The sequence below is a fragment of the Vollenhovia emeryi genome, unplaced genomic scaffold, assembly GCF_000949405.1.
Source record: "Vollenhovia emeryi isolate VEMERY1.0 unplaced genomic scaffold, V.emery_V1.0 DF939143.1, whole genome shotgun sequence".
NCBI lineage: Eukaryota > Metazoa > Arthropoda > Insecta > Hymenoptera > Formicidae > Vollenhovia > Vollenhovia emeryi.
In genome coordinates this window covers 2,131,415-2,145,886 of record NW_011967223.1, presented here as the reverse complement: position 1 = coordinate 2,145,886, position 14,472 = coordinate 2,131,415, and the positions used below count along the sequence as shown (strand labels likewise).

At 41.4% G+C, this 14,472-nt stretch overlaps 2 protein-coding genes across 3 annotated transcripts in view; both read left to right on the top strand.

Moving 5' to 3' along the window:
- The window catches only part of LOC105566686, a 141,206-nt gene that overhangs the window by 106,448 nt on the left and 20,286 nt on the right, over nt 1-14,472 (top strand). Inside the window, exon 4 of one of the 2 annotated variants that reach the window (XM_012020889.1) lies at nt 9,382-9,456. The exons of the other annotated variant lie outside the window; for it this stretch is intronic. The gene's annotated coding sequence lies outside the window, so the exon portion shown is untranslated. Of the gene's footprint in view, nt 1-9,381; nt 9,457-14,472 lie in introns of those variants that run through there. 2 annotated transcript variants of the gene reach the window in all.
- On the top strand, nt 9,530-11,211 carry LOC105566688 (elongation of very long chain fatty acids protein 1-like). The gene is made up of 4 exons (XM_012020893.1): nt 9,530-9,612; nt 9,722-10,005; nt 10,568-10,870; nt 10,935-11,211. Exons 1-4 carry the CDS (start codon nt 9,606-9,608, stop codon nt 11,100-11,102), a joined length of 762 nt encoding a protein of 253 aa, XP_011876283.1. The 5' UTR covers nt 9,530-9,605; the 3' UTR covers nt 11,103-11,211.

Sequence of the window (14,472 nt, the reverse complement as noted above, 5' to 3'; positions counted from 1 at the left end):
GAGAGAGAGAGAGAGAGAGAGAGAGAGAGAGGCCAAGCTACTGGCTACTGTTAATCAGTTTAGAGTTTATGTCCCTCCATAAACCCGGGCGGTCCCCGTCTAGATGTCATTAATAAAACCCCCGTTGATAACTCGAAAAGTCGCAAGATATACCGGACGGGTAACATCGTCGTCGTCGTCGTCGTCGTTGTCGTAGTCGCTCTGATCGTCCCCGTGGTGGTTGTGAAGTGTATAAACTTTTGTACACGTGGAGTGCTCGTTATACGTCTCGCCGAGAGAGAAGAATTTATTGCCGAGATCCGCATCACTCTCCTCCGGTATATAACAGCTTTTTCATTTTGATGATGGCGCTCTTAATCTAGCGTTTCGGATAATTACCGGGATTGCATCGATGTTCTCGTAGATTTTTTCTTGCCGGCCGAGTTAATTTTCAGATAAGCAGAGCTACATAATTGGAGGGGTTTCTTATTGCGACGTTACGATATCATTAATTTTACCTACTTTTAAAATAGTTTTGTCATCGGGTGACTGACAAGACTATATGTCAGTTTACAATTTTTTTTATATACATGACTCATTTTGTCATGCGGCGTGAAGATTATGTCCAGTTTCAGTTTTTTTTCCACAATTTTGTTGCGAGTTAGGTATTTTTCGATATCGCGCGAACGGTGTATGGAAAAAAGATAGTCCCTTCAAATATCAGCGTATGATAGCCGGCTATGATATCGCGATGGCTCTCACACATTTTACAGGATTAAAACTCGGGCACGTATCGGCGTTTCTGCGCACGTGCGTGTGGCTGACTGATACATTTCGAGTTTTAACGATGATCCAGGCAATAACTTCGGGCTTAACCGTGGTGTGAGTTGTGGCTTTCGCTCGATCACCAATCATTGTTTATGCCTCTGGTAATTAACTAATGTTCTTCTCTATGCAAATTACGCGCCGTTTCGTGCTCCCGTCCAAATACATCGCGCGGTTAGCATCAATTATTAATATTGAGAGCACATCTCGAAGACGCGAAGAATAATTGTAATTTTTATTTGTACGGTGTATATTCCAAAAATATATCCAATATTATTCTTAATACGTTAGAAATAATTTCTATTACAAGATTTTTTATTAAAAATTCGGATGGACCGTTTTAAATCTTTCGTGGAATGTAACAGAGGAAACTCCTCTATTATAAGATAGGATTCTAATACGAGATGGCAGGTTTTCGACGTCCATGTTCAATTACAAATCTTTATTCGCAACGATTATACGATCTAACAATCAATTTACTACTAAACAGATTTCACTCCAAGGGCAATGAATTCATAGTGGGACAAATGACGCCTATTAATTTAGCAGAAACTCGGCTATTTCATATTAGGAATTTATCTCATAATAGGGGACTTTCCTCTACTAATGAAATCTCGAATGCATGAAAAGCGAATGTAAAACTACATAAACTGCATTTTCGTTTTGCTCTCAAAGATATCTTGTATAGATACCGTGATTCTAGTTGAGGCTGTGGGGCAAGCTACGATCATAGAATCTCGCAACGTAAGCATCCCTTAACCGTTTCTCGCACGTTTTCACGCCCTCCCGCGAACACACGTGCGCTCCTCCTGACAAGCGAAGCGCATTTGCATCGTCAGGCGGGTAACGGCAGCAACGATGCGACGTACAATAATTATTACGATCGGGAGGCCGTGGAAGGGCACGTAGCATCGCGTACGTAGCTGCGTAGCTTGCGTAAAGGCGGGAAAGCGATAAGATCGAATGCGTGTGTCCCCGCGGGCACCCTCCTGTCGCCGTGTCTAACGCGTGAGACACGCACGGCCTTACGGTGCGTGCTGCGTGTCTGTTCGAGCCGATACCCGGTCCTCTCTCTCCTTCGGACGCGTGAGGACGGTTGCGTGCATGCAGACTGACCTTCGCAACAGCGCGTACGCAAGGGACAGTGTCTCTCAAGCCTTTGATCGCTGGCTGTAAAGGAGGAAATATTAAGATGTCTCGATTCCACGAGGATGAATTTAGGGATAGTTGTGATATTTTGAAGACGCGTGGAAGCCACGTTTGCTTCCTAGTAAGCGGTCTTGCGTTGGCGGAGGAACTTTGAACATTTTAAGACACATCTCCGAATTTGAGAAACGCTGTCTAAGGGCCTCGAGGCTACTCGCTCAAATTGCGCCACTTTCAATTAGTTTCGAGGGCGAATCATCGTGATAAGGAGAATCATTTGTGCTAGTTTACTTCGGAGTCTCTATTAATTTTATGCTTGTTCGTTATTTCACCCGATAGTCTACGTATTGCGAAAGTTCTATCCACGCGTACACGCGCTTTGCACTTATTTGGAATTATTTATATATTTTTACCAAAAGGTACTACAAAATAATCGCTATTGATATCTATTTTACTTGTGTAACAAAATGTAAAGTATATTTACATCTCTCTTAAATGTTTCTTCTTTCCATAACTTTTTTCTGCTATCACCTAAACGTTCTATCGATTTTCAATTATTTATACTTGAAAATTCGTAGAAGGTGCATGCCGTGACGAAGCTCGTCGCGGTACACCGACTCCGAAGTCGCTTGTGCGCCGTAAATATGTACGGAATAGTTCACGGATAAGAGTATGATCCATTAGCCGTAGGAGAAGGTAATATGGCATTAGCACGCGCGAAAGGGCGTGCTGACCTATCCCACTCACGGAGGTCGTACGAAAGGGGAAAAGGTAAATGGGTGGCGGTGCCGACCCTTCCTCGTCGTCGTTGGCACAGTTAATTACCGTCGAATATCATTTCACAGACCGAAGAAGAGTCAGAAGTGCACGCGTATCGTGGACCGTGTAATCCGCAGTTTCATGTACGGGATCCGCTGGAGTGATCACATTTTTAGTGGTTAGCCTCGTAATCTCGTACCGACAGAAACGGTACATTTATTCACCGAGATTGTAGCCTTATCATCGGTTCCGTCGTGACGACTGTCGTTATCGTTACGCACTGAAGAGACATATAGAGGAAAGTCCTCTATTATGAGACAGGTTTCTAACACGAGATAGCAGGTTTTCAACGCCCAAATTCAGTCACAAATCTTTTTTCGCCACGATTACACAATCTAACAATGAATTTTTCACTAAACAGATTTCGCTCCGAGATCAATAAATTCGTAATGAAATCAACAGATGATGTCTATTAATTTGACAGAAACCCCGCTGTCTCATATTAGGAGCTTGTCTCATAATATGGAACTTTCCTCTACATTTTAACACGAGATAAATTCTTGAAAAAACGACATTTGAAATAGTATAATGCATTACAAAATGTCAAAGCTGTTTTTTTCCTACTTCTTCGTAGCGTTGTTAATTAATTCGTATCTATGTGTGGATAAGATGGAATATTTTCGCGCGTTTCACGAATGCGTTCGTCGCTCTCTCGTCCGTATACGAATAAAGAAAACTAGACCGACTGGCTGGCACCGCCGGCGTAGTTTCGGTGCACGAAACGCGAGAAATATGAAATTCGTTTCCTCACGGACTTTGAATTGGTATATTATTCAAAGTGTTTCGCACGGTTTCAGCTCAATCTTTCGCTTCTTTTTCCTTACGTCTTTTCATCGTCTGGTCGTTTCATTCTCCTTTTCATTTCATTGAATCCGTGCAGCTGCATACCACAAATTCGGGCGCAGTTCCAATTGTCTGTAGCTTATTAAACGAATAAAAACAGTAAAAGTTCATAAGACAATTTTATAAGATAGATACATTAGCGATTTTGACTTGTTTACACGCTGCGGACGTAGTTTGAAAAGAAGTAACGAACATATACGATAATATAAATTTTGTAAAAAAAAACAGTTTGAATGATCGTAATTTGGAAAATACATTACTGATAATGAGTCACATCGCGCATTACTGTTTTTAAACGTTTAAAAATACAAGAATGACATAATGCAATTAATATAATTAATTTATATGTATCAGTAATGTGTAATAAATTATACGAGTCAAACATTTTCGATTGTGCTACGAGGCGTTATCGTCATTATTTGCTATCGAGGGTCTGTCGAGGCTATGGCGAACGCGACTGTTAAATTTCTGGAGGATACGCGGGTATTCTGGCGACTCTGGAGAATGTCGGTTGATATGCGGACGATCATTTGTCAGTGTGACGTGCTCTCGCGTGCACGTACGTATGAAGGAAAGCGGGACGCGGACCGAAAACTTTTATGACTTTTAATCAGACGAACGGCCCGGCCGAATGCCGTGATGCGAGTTCATTTGCGCTAATGAAATCAGTGTTATCTCTTCCCGTGGCTCGTATTGCGCCAACTGCTATTCCGCGCAGAACTGTATTATAAACCGTAATGGCTGTTGTCCAAGTGCTCCGAAGGTCCGTAAGTCTGCAGTAGAAAGGGAGGGGGAGAGAGAGAGAGAGAGAGAGAGAGAGAGAGAGAGAGAGAGAGAGAGAGAGAGGGGGGGGGGGAGAAATAACTATGATGAAACACATTTGTGTATGTTACTACGTCTACTAACAATGCATACGTCAAAATGCTACTTCATTAGAATCGTACTGTTATTAAAGTTATATGCTGTGATAATGTTGACTCTTTGATTCCAAAGAGCATGAAGATAATATTATTGCGGTTTTGCAAAAGATGTGATTCAAATATTACGTGTCATGACATGAAAAACAAATTATAAAATGTGTCAATGCAAATGGTAAATTGATTTGAACATGTTAACTATTTTATATAATTGACTATTTCATATAATTAACTGATTCAATTAATATTTAATAAAAACGATGCTCTAGCAATGCAAGTGATTTACATGGTGTCTTTTGCCATGCTTATTGTCGACAAATGTATTATGAGGCAAAATAGCATGCCTACGAAAAATTCAATATCGCTGACACAAATAATTTATCCTCAATATTCCAACGTAGCATATGTGCTCCCTTACAGAAATCCCTGACGGTATCGCGGCGGGATAACTCACGCAGCTTACGTGACTGCGGACGGTGAATTAACGGCGAAGCGATTTCGCGGCATTATATCGCCGGCTACTTGGCAAATGGAGACGGCATTATATCTCGCGGCACGTGCTGCTTGGTAATCAGGCGGAGTACCTGGCTACGTGGCGGAATATTGCAGGGTTTCAGGTTCGGGTCCACTATTTTCCGCGACGACGCGCCATCCGTCCGCGTATGGCGTGCTACCAAGTATTATCACGCTCGCTCCCGTCGTCGGTTTCGCAGGACGACGCTCTTTAATAATATCCTGTCTGGTTTCCTACCCTCCGCGCGAACGAAGCGCGTTTCGACTTTCGACCGGCGATTAGCGTCGTGTGTTCCGCGCGGAAGCGTTTCAAATTAAATGGCTCGATGCACCTGAGCCTTGGGTCTTGCGACGCCGACGAAAATGTCACGACGTATACATGAACGAAAAGAGGCAACTAGAGATACAATACAATATTTTACTGTCGGATTATATTTTATTTTCAGCCTTTAAGTCACTCGTTTGCGGCGAATGATTTGCTCAGAGGAGTGGGATTCGCGCGACAGGTAGTTAAAAAAATAACTTGACCTTAATTAAATATTTGTAAGATAAATACTAGTTACAAAAGTTGACTTTTTGGGGTAACACTTGTTTTTCAATCATTATTATTTGAATATAAATTGTGGAATACTAACAGATATGTACAAAGAGTTGGATTTTGTAACATTACGCAAATGAACGTGTGGAGAAAGTATCGATTTTCTGTAATCTCGATCTTTTAATTTTTTTTAAGGATCTTTGTCATTTCGATATTTTACTTTAAACGCTTTCACATGAACGTCTGAATGATAATATACCATATTTGTACTACGAGAGTCCAAAAGTTCTCAGAAGTGGTCAAAGTGTTTTTATTAATTAAAGTTACAGCAAATTAAATTTAATTGTCTTCAAAATAATCTCCTGCATTCACACACTTTCCCCAACGTTCGTACAATTGTTGAAAACATTTCTGACAGCCATTTCTCGAAAGCTCCACAAGCTGGCTCGTCGCATTTTCCTTCACATTTTCCAAATTCGCGAAATGTTGTCCTTTCAATTTTAGTTTTAGATCTTACAAGGGGAAGATATAGATCCGTATGCTGGGATTTGGCTAAATTTTAAATATGTTGTTTTACATCCTCCCCAATAAAAAACGGTGCAGTGCAATAATAAACTCTTGCCAATGGACATTAGTTTAGAAATTAAATTATTTTTAAATGAGCCACGTGTGTAATTTATACCGAGTCGATAACACGTTTTTTAATTTACACACATGGTCGGGCTAGAATCAATAGTTCACAAGTGGCCTGGTGAGGTAACTTTTCACCAGTAATGACCGATAGGCTGGGGCATTGTCGTGGAGTAAGACCCAAGCGTTTTCTGCCCAGTTTTCTGGACGTTTCCTCCTGATTGTATCTCATAGGCGGCGAAGATTTTCCACGTTAAGCTCTCTGTTGACAGTTCGACTCTACCTTGCTATCTACTCAACCGATCTCGCACTGGCCGATTTCTACTGTTCCCCCGGCTAAAACTGAAATTGAAAGGGCAACGTTTTGCAAATTCTATAGATGTGATGGAAAATGGCTTTCAGCAATGTTTTCAACAATTGTACTAACGTTGGGGAACGTGTGTGAATGCAGGAGAAGAGTATTTTGAATGTAATTAAGTTTAATTTGCTGTAACTTTAATAAATACAAATAATTTGACCAATTCCGGGAACTATTTGACTCTACTAGTATGTAAGATTCTTATTTTGACAAATAAATTTTTATTATATAGTTTACGCTGTTGTTTTCTTTCATATATGCGTTTAAATTTACATGTGCGCGATGTACAATATCTGCAGTACGTATCGTATTTTTGTATGTATTCATCAAAACGCAGAGAATCTAAAAAAAATAGAAATAAAAAATAAAAATCTACAAGATGAGAATGCGATATTTCTTTTTCATCGATGAATTGTAAATCGTCCCTAGGGAGCGCAGTTTTCCCACAGAATAGCCTATATATGTGTATAAAAGAGATCCCGGTAATAATAGGTTATCTCCAGGACTCGCTTCTCTAGCCACGTCTATTCAACCTGTCGTTCACGTTTTGCGGTCGCTATTGTGATTTGCAATGGTAACCCTTCGCACATCCTGTCTATTGTCGCGAAAACGCTCGCTTGGGCTCCTATACCGCTTCCTCCTTTTCTGCATGTTCCCTATTTTTCCCCGCTTCTTTGCACTTGTTCTGGAATTCTTTATCTGTTCCTTCAAGCTCTTCTCCATTATACAACCATAAACCATTGCGTACGCAATTACTCCATTATACGAGTATAAGCAATTCTACCTGTAATAATTACTACCTGTAATTACGCCTCTGTCTTTTTTCTGAGAAAATAAAAAATCATTTGAAACTTTTTCGAAAAGCAAACACAACTAATTGGCGGGCCAAATCTTTAAGCCAATTATAAATTTTTCTTTTTAATGATTATTTTATTTGAAAAAAAAATTAAGTGCGTAAAGTAGCAGCTATAAGAAAATACCGAAGATTCGATATTTTCCCTATTCGCTCTTTAGGAGCCCTAAGAAAATAACATATCGTAGACACACAATATGTAGAGCAAGTGAACCGTGTAAGTAATGGTTATCCCAGGTCAGTCCCGTGAGCAATCAGAACGGAACAAATTGGGACGAGAGCGATTATCAAGTCCCGCAGGGCGGTTTTACATTGTGTAGCAGGCGACATATGGTTGACGGTTCGTTACTATTTTATGCACAACTTGCTTAAATACCGTGAAACTTTTTCGTCGTTCGCAACGAAGGCAGGAAAGGGTGGAAGGAAGGAAGCTAGCGTGGAGCATGTAAGTAGCATGTAAAACCGTCTCTCTATTCCTTTGCTACTTCCTTCGCGCGGATGTCTGATTGTAGGTTCCGGAATATATCAATTGTACTTCTTTTTGGTTAGAGACTCCTTGACTTCCGCTCGTACGTTGAAGTTTGCTCGTGACACGCGATATATCTTTCAATATCGAGTAGCAATGTAAGCCTCGATATTTATATATACAACCAGTTAATCAATTTATTATGAATATTAATTGTTTTGCATAGGCATTACTTAGTGGTCAAAAATATTGTTAATTGCATTGTTTTTGGTGTAAAAGCAAGTCCCTAGTGCGGAGAGATGTGTTGACGGAATAATTTGCAGCCACGGCAACTACGCACACGTGTTAGCTTCGACAATCTGGAAAGTGGTTAAGCATTAAAGCCGAAATTCCTAGCTAACCGTGCACCAGGACGACGGGCGGTAACGTCGACGACGCCTCGAGGCGGTGCAGTTGCAGGCAGCGGGCTGCAGCGAGATAGGCTAACGTCATAGGCCTTCCCTGGGGTGCAACTATGCCTTTGGCTTTGATGTTACCCACGGTTACGTCACGTGATCGTCCGCTATATCGCAGTTAATGGCCGGGTCCGCATAGGAACGCGGCATTATCGAAGGGAGTTTAAAGGGACCCAGGGAAGGGGGTGGATGAAGGGGGCAGGAGGGTGAGTAGAGCCACGGGTGCATTCGGCGAGGCGGAAGTCCCGGACAGCCTCCGGATGCTTCGTGGCGCCTACGGCTAGCGAGACACATTCGCGCTGCACCAACGCATCACGCAAATGCAATTATCCGCGACGATTCAACCGCTCGTGTCTGCGAACGACGCCGCAGCTAGGTTCGGATCGTGTTCTGGATGGTGGACGTTGCGCGATGAGGCAATAAAGAAAACCACGCGTAAATTATAACATAGTAGCTATTATATCTTTCGATATCTTATACGCATCGATTAAGTAGTATTTATAAATAATTATGAAGTAGGTTAAGTTCGAGGTTGCATTGTAAATTAACTAACTTACGAAACTGAATAAATCGCGCAAAGTGTAAAACATTAACATATATTTTCGCTCGATCATTGTTCCACTTAACCAGAAATGAATTAGGTAATTGAGTGTATACTTTAAAATAGGTTTAATTGGCACGATAACTTGAAGATTGTCCTAAACTTAAATCCCCCCAGTTTTTTTAAATACTTGAGGACTCAGCTTCCTTCTTGCGTAAAGAACGCAAAGTTTATGAGAATTTACGATATACGGTTTTTTTTACCATCACTAAAGTCTGTATTTGCATACCAATGTATTGGTGTACCAAAAGGATTCCTATTAACGATTTCTTGGGATATCTCATATTAAGAACATACCTTTTTATTAAAGATCTTTTTTACGTTTTTCTAAATTTCAGTAAAAAAATAATTAAATTAGATTAATTGAATATATAACAATTAAATTAGTATTCAATTCTCTTTAAAACGATTTATTATATTTTTAAATTCTGTCCATAGACGTCCGATGTTATGCAAGAATCGAGTATATTATCTTACAATGGAAGCACCTTATATTGCATCAAGCAGCGGTGATGAATATGTACGTATGATTTTACATAGCATCAGCACTTCTAATATTTTAGATTTTCTTCGCTACTGTTAGTTTTGTTCAGGCAACCGTGGAAAACATATTCTAAAGTGAAACTATAGCTCAATTAAAATTTAATAATCTTTCGGAAATAATGGCTAGTAAGTTACGAATACATAGAATTATTATATATTTTATAGTTTTAAACTTTCTCTTAGATACAAAAATTGCTTGTTTTTTTCCAAAATTATGTTATATAAATTAATATAGATTACACGGATCTACGAACGGTAGAGTGGACAGTAGCGTCTTCGCCGATACCAATTCTTTCTCTATCGCTATTCTATATATACATCGTCTATTTCGCTGGTCCACAATTCATGAAAAACAGAAAACCGTACTCGTTGAAATGGGTTATACGATGTTACAATATTTTGCAAGTAGTTGCAAATTTTTATCTAGTGTGTAAAGTCATGGTATATGCTAAACCGTTAGCTACCGTTTGGAGATATTGTGAGTCATTTGATGATTTTTACGGTCCTGACCTTGAGAAGGTATGTTAAACTTTTAAATTGCTAAAGAAATAGGTTAGATTTAAATTATACTCAAGTGTTCTGAATTTAAGTACACTTGTTTGTTGGAGTTAAATAATAAATAATTGTTACTCATACGACATACACGTAATAATATCGGTATATATTGAATTTGAAGAACATATATAACTCTGCAAAAATTAACACAATTGAGATAATAAACTTTCAAGTAAGACCCCTGTCTAAAACTAAACAACATATGAGAACACGCCAATGTGGGTCACAAGGCAATGCAAATCTTCTATCTTTCTGAAAGTCGTGAATCTATATACCGTTTCTCTCCACATTAGTTCTACGCGCTGAATTTCTTTTCCGGACATAACGCAGTTTATCTTACAACGTGGAATTATTATCGTCAGCAGATTCACGTATTCGAATTGATAATTATTTTTCAAATGCATTTTTCTGATGCTACATTTAGCATTCAATACCCCCCCCTTTCCCCGTCCTGTAAATTAATTTTTTTTTGAGCACTTGAGATAACAATGATATTTCGCAAATAAATTTAATTTTCTTACTGCAGATATTTGAAATAATGGTGTTCGGAATGTCACTTAAATTTTTTGATCTCATTGAAACCATAGTGTTTGTACTGAGGAAAAAAAACCGCCAGATATCATTTTTACACACGTACCATCATCTTTCCACGATACTTTTTTTGTGGGGATCAGCGAGATACTACATCCATAGTTTTCTTATGTGTATGGCGTTTCTCAATGGTATTGTACATACGATAATGTATTCTTACTATTTTCTGAGTACTTTTGGACCGAATATGCAACAAAAACTACTACCACTCAAGAAACAGATGACTACTATACAAATCGTAAGTTCTGAATCTAATTCGTTGATATACTCGTTGATATTAAATACAGCTTTTATTCAAAAAGGTACATATAGCATTCTTGATGGGAGTCCCTCTACGAGCCTTGGTACCTAGCTGCGGTAACTCGGACGTGAAATTGTTCTCGGCCCTAACAATTTTGAATGGCATTGTGGTCATATCAACCTTTTTCCAGTTTTATTATTCTGCTTATAAGAAATCGAAAAAGGCCTGATTGTAAAGTATGAATGTGTTGAGTGTATAATATACACCGTTATTAGCTCGACAAAATGTACACTTCCCACCTATTTATTGCGATAAAATATTAAATATGTCCACGTGAGCGTATGTGTTTATGCTGTTATTATCCCACAATTTCCTGTGTATTCATCATATTATACAACAACGAAGTAGCGCAAAATGGTGCCCGGTCCCGGTAAAGGGGTGCGTCTTGCATGTTGGAATATCTTGAAAGTTGAAAGATAAATAGTTGTCCGGCACAATCTGGGTGCACGTTCTACGCGCTCCAGTGCCGTGTTATTCCAGCCTCGTCGGGGCAGGTGATGGTATCTCACGAGTGCGCCTTAAGTGCTAATTTCGCGAGCGTCACATTTCCCACGTTTGACACGGCGAATCCTCGGGAGATCCCGCGCGTCCACGTCGATGTCTACACGCGCGGCGGCGTACATAATTCTGGATTTAGTGTCGCGTTAGGCCGTCTGAGTTTGAGGATCGTAGTCCCCCGAGTGGCGCGAGATACCGCATGGCCGGCCGTGCAGCGTGATTTGTGGACGTCAATACGGGGGTTATGCGTGACGTATCTCACCGATCATAATTACATCCTGTTACTGGAGAGATCCCTGCGCCACGGCTCCTCCTTCCTCCTCCTCCTCCTCCTCCTCCTTCCTTCCTTCCTTCCTTCCATCCGTCCGCTGGTACAGCTCGTACTGCTCGACTGTTCTCTCTACATATATCGGCGACGACATCCTTCAGAACTTTCTGATTTATCGATCCTACAGAGGAATGGCTCAATCTTTCGCTGACTTGCTGACAAAGCATCGCGAATTTATTCGCGGAGATTATATCGTCTACACCGCCCAACAGTTTCGATCGTAAATTAATTTCTAATTATGCGTGATCGATATTATTCCAATGGGATAAATAGGGGTCGGTTTAAGCCGATTTTATCGTGCGTATTGAATAAGGGTCACAAGGATATTTTCATATGGATTTGCGCCGTGATACAGAGACACTTTCGCTTTACGTTTATTGCCCAGATCACCGCGAGATTCCTTTTTTGTGGACAGTGATATATGATATTTAAACGGACGTAGTTTAATTTCCATCAACAGCTAGCTGCTTATTTCAAACGTATCTCGACGCTACCAAAAGCTTCGCCTCCTTTCGGTGTTCTTTGAGACGGAAGTCATAATCTTACGTGGCTGACAGGTAATAGCCGAACATCATTGTCGCCACCCTTTGGCCCGCGTACACACGGCTATTGTGCTGCTTTTTTATTTTTCTTACCGTCGCGTTTAATAGCGACAACATTGTCAGTAAATCACACCTAGACCTGTGAACCTAGCGCAACTCTGGGCGAGGCTATTAGTATAAATACGGTTATAATGCAGGCCCCAGGGGTTGGAAAGGGTATAAACAGCTAGTAAATCAAGACCTGCGACCCTCCGGCAGTAGGGGTCTGCCACCGAAATCAGGGCGAACGTTTAGCGCCTCGCAATAGCGAGTGAGTCTTTTCTAATCGGTCGTTCTTGCCCGCCTGCTGCTCCTGCAGGTGGCCGTGTCGCGTAGACGTCATTGTATGCGATAATATTCAACGAATTGCATAAATGAGAAAAAAGAAGAATAAGGACGCACGCGAATGAATTCTGTAAGCAACATTAAAAATAACGTATGCACGTTCTATTTATTGTTCACCTTTACTGTAAAAAAAAGTAAAAGTGAATAAAAAGACGAAAAAGTAAAAATACGAGTGTCCCATTCAGTAGGAACTTTCTCTATTAAAAATCGTATAAATTGCTAAAATAATTGTAAAAACCATTTCTGTACAAAAGGCGACCTGTTTGTCAGCGCGATAAAATAATTTTCTCCTTCTCTCCCCTTTCTTTAATATCAAAATACAATTTTGTAACGCATAACGATTTACGATTTGGATAAACATTTCTAAATTTTCATCCCAGCGAATTTCTTCTACATCCTTTCCGATCGATTGTATTTTTTTCTGATTCTCTAAGATAAAAGTGGTCCCCTAAAGGAAGAAGGTAAACGTACCTATTGTAATTCCAAAAAGAATTGGCCCGCCGATCATGGCAACTGAAAAGATCGCGGGCAGATGACGGGAGACACCGCGAGCCCAACTTGTACGAGTCTCTCACGTAACATCGAGGATGTACCTCCGCCGAATTAATCCGCCATTAATATCCGCGCGCCGAGGCGGAAGAGCCGGTCGAGTGTGTAAAGCTTCTCTCTAAACAAGCGGTTCTAACAAATGGCGAGAGACCGTCCACGGTCTCCCGGTATGGCGCTCCTAATGCCGCGGCCATGTATGCATACGACCGGACGGTGATTAATGCCGGCGCGGAGGGTCAAGATCCTCGTCGATTAATCAAATTAAGGGTGGAAGCGCGAGATAAAACTCGCGCCGCTGGAAAAGTCCGGCGGTGCGGCCGATGAGAAATCGTCACCGTGCGCGTTCGCCCGGGCGATATTGCCGGTGAGAGACCGTTGAAAGAGGCGAGTCCGAAGAAGGGGGGTCCGGGGGAATCGCGCGCGCAAGTGTTAAAAAATGACGGACATGACTTATCTGTATCGAGAAATGCGCTTGGCGGCCGTTTGGGAAGAGGCGTGACCGCTGGCCCTAGAGAGAGCTTCAAGCTCTCCGATACATTCTGGACCGAGAGAAAACTGGACGCTCTGGTCTCTCGCTGCGGATGGTAGAAGGGGCTTTAAGATCTCTCAGGTGTAAACGGAAATGTGAAATATAGTCCTGATATGATCTACCCAAGTTAGCCTGTCTGTTGGTCGTTTTCCAAGTTAGTTGATCGCTTCACTCGTGCGAACGGGAAGGACGGGCAAACGCGTCTGATGAGAATCAAATACGGCACCTACGCGTTACTGAATTCACGGGTCGTCGGGCGTTCTCTCGGCACCGCAGACGAACGCTATAGAATATAGATGGACCTCTTTCAGCGTCCGGCAGCCCCGCGATTACCAACGCGGCGGATCGGCGGGTCCCTCGAAACGATCAGTTAAGTCCCGCGCACGAATTCATATCTCGCGCATCGTTTGTCTCGAACAGAAGCTCGCAGGCATTCGTCGGGGACGTTTGAAGCGATGAGCTGCGGAGCGAGAGAAAGAGGGAGGGTTCAGAGGGCGATCGCCGTGTGTGTACGAAGGTGGGACGGGCGGAACGGGAGTGAAAGAGAATGAGAGAGATAGAGAGCAGCCTCGTATTCGCAAACACGCAAATTTCAAAAGGCACTCGACTATGTGATGTCGCGGCGGGCATGAGCGACGGGGCTCTCCGACGACGTATGCAAATACAGATCGAGCATGATAAATTGCTCTTGTCAAGCCACCCGGTATTT

Coding starts and splice junctions, on each gene's coding strand:
- LOC105566688 (XM_012020893.1), top strand. Junction 10,006..10,567: donor ACGGTCCTGACCTTGAGAAG/GTATGTTAAACT, acceptor TTCTTACTGCAG/ATATTTGAAATAATGGTGTT. Junction 10,871..10,934: donor AGATGACTACTATACAAATC/GTAAGTTCTGAA, acceptor TTATTCAAAAAG/GTACATATAGCATTCTTGAT.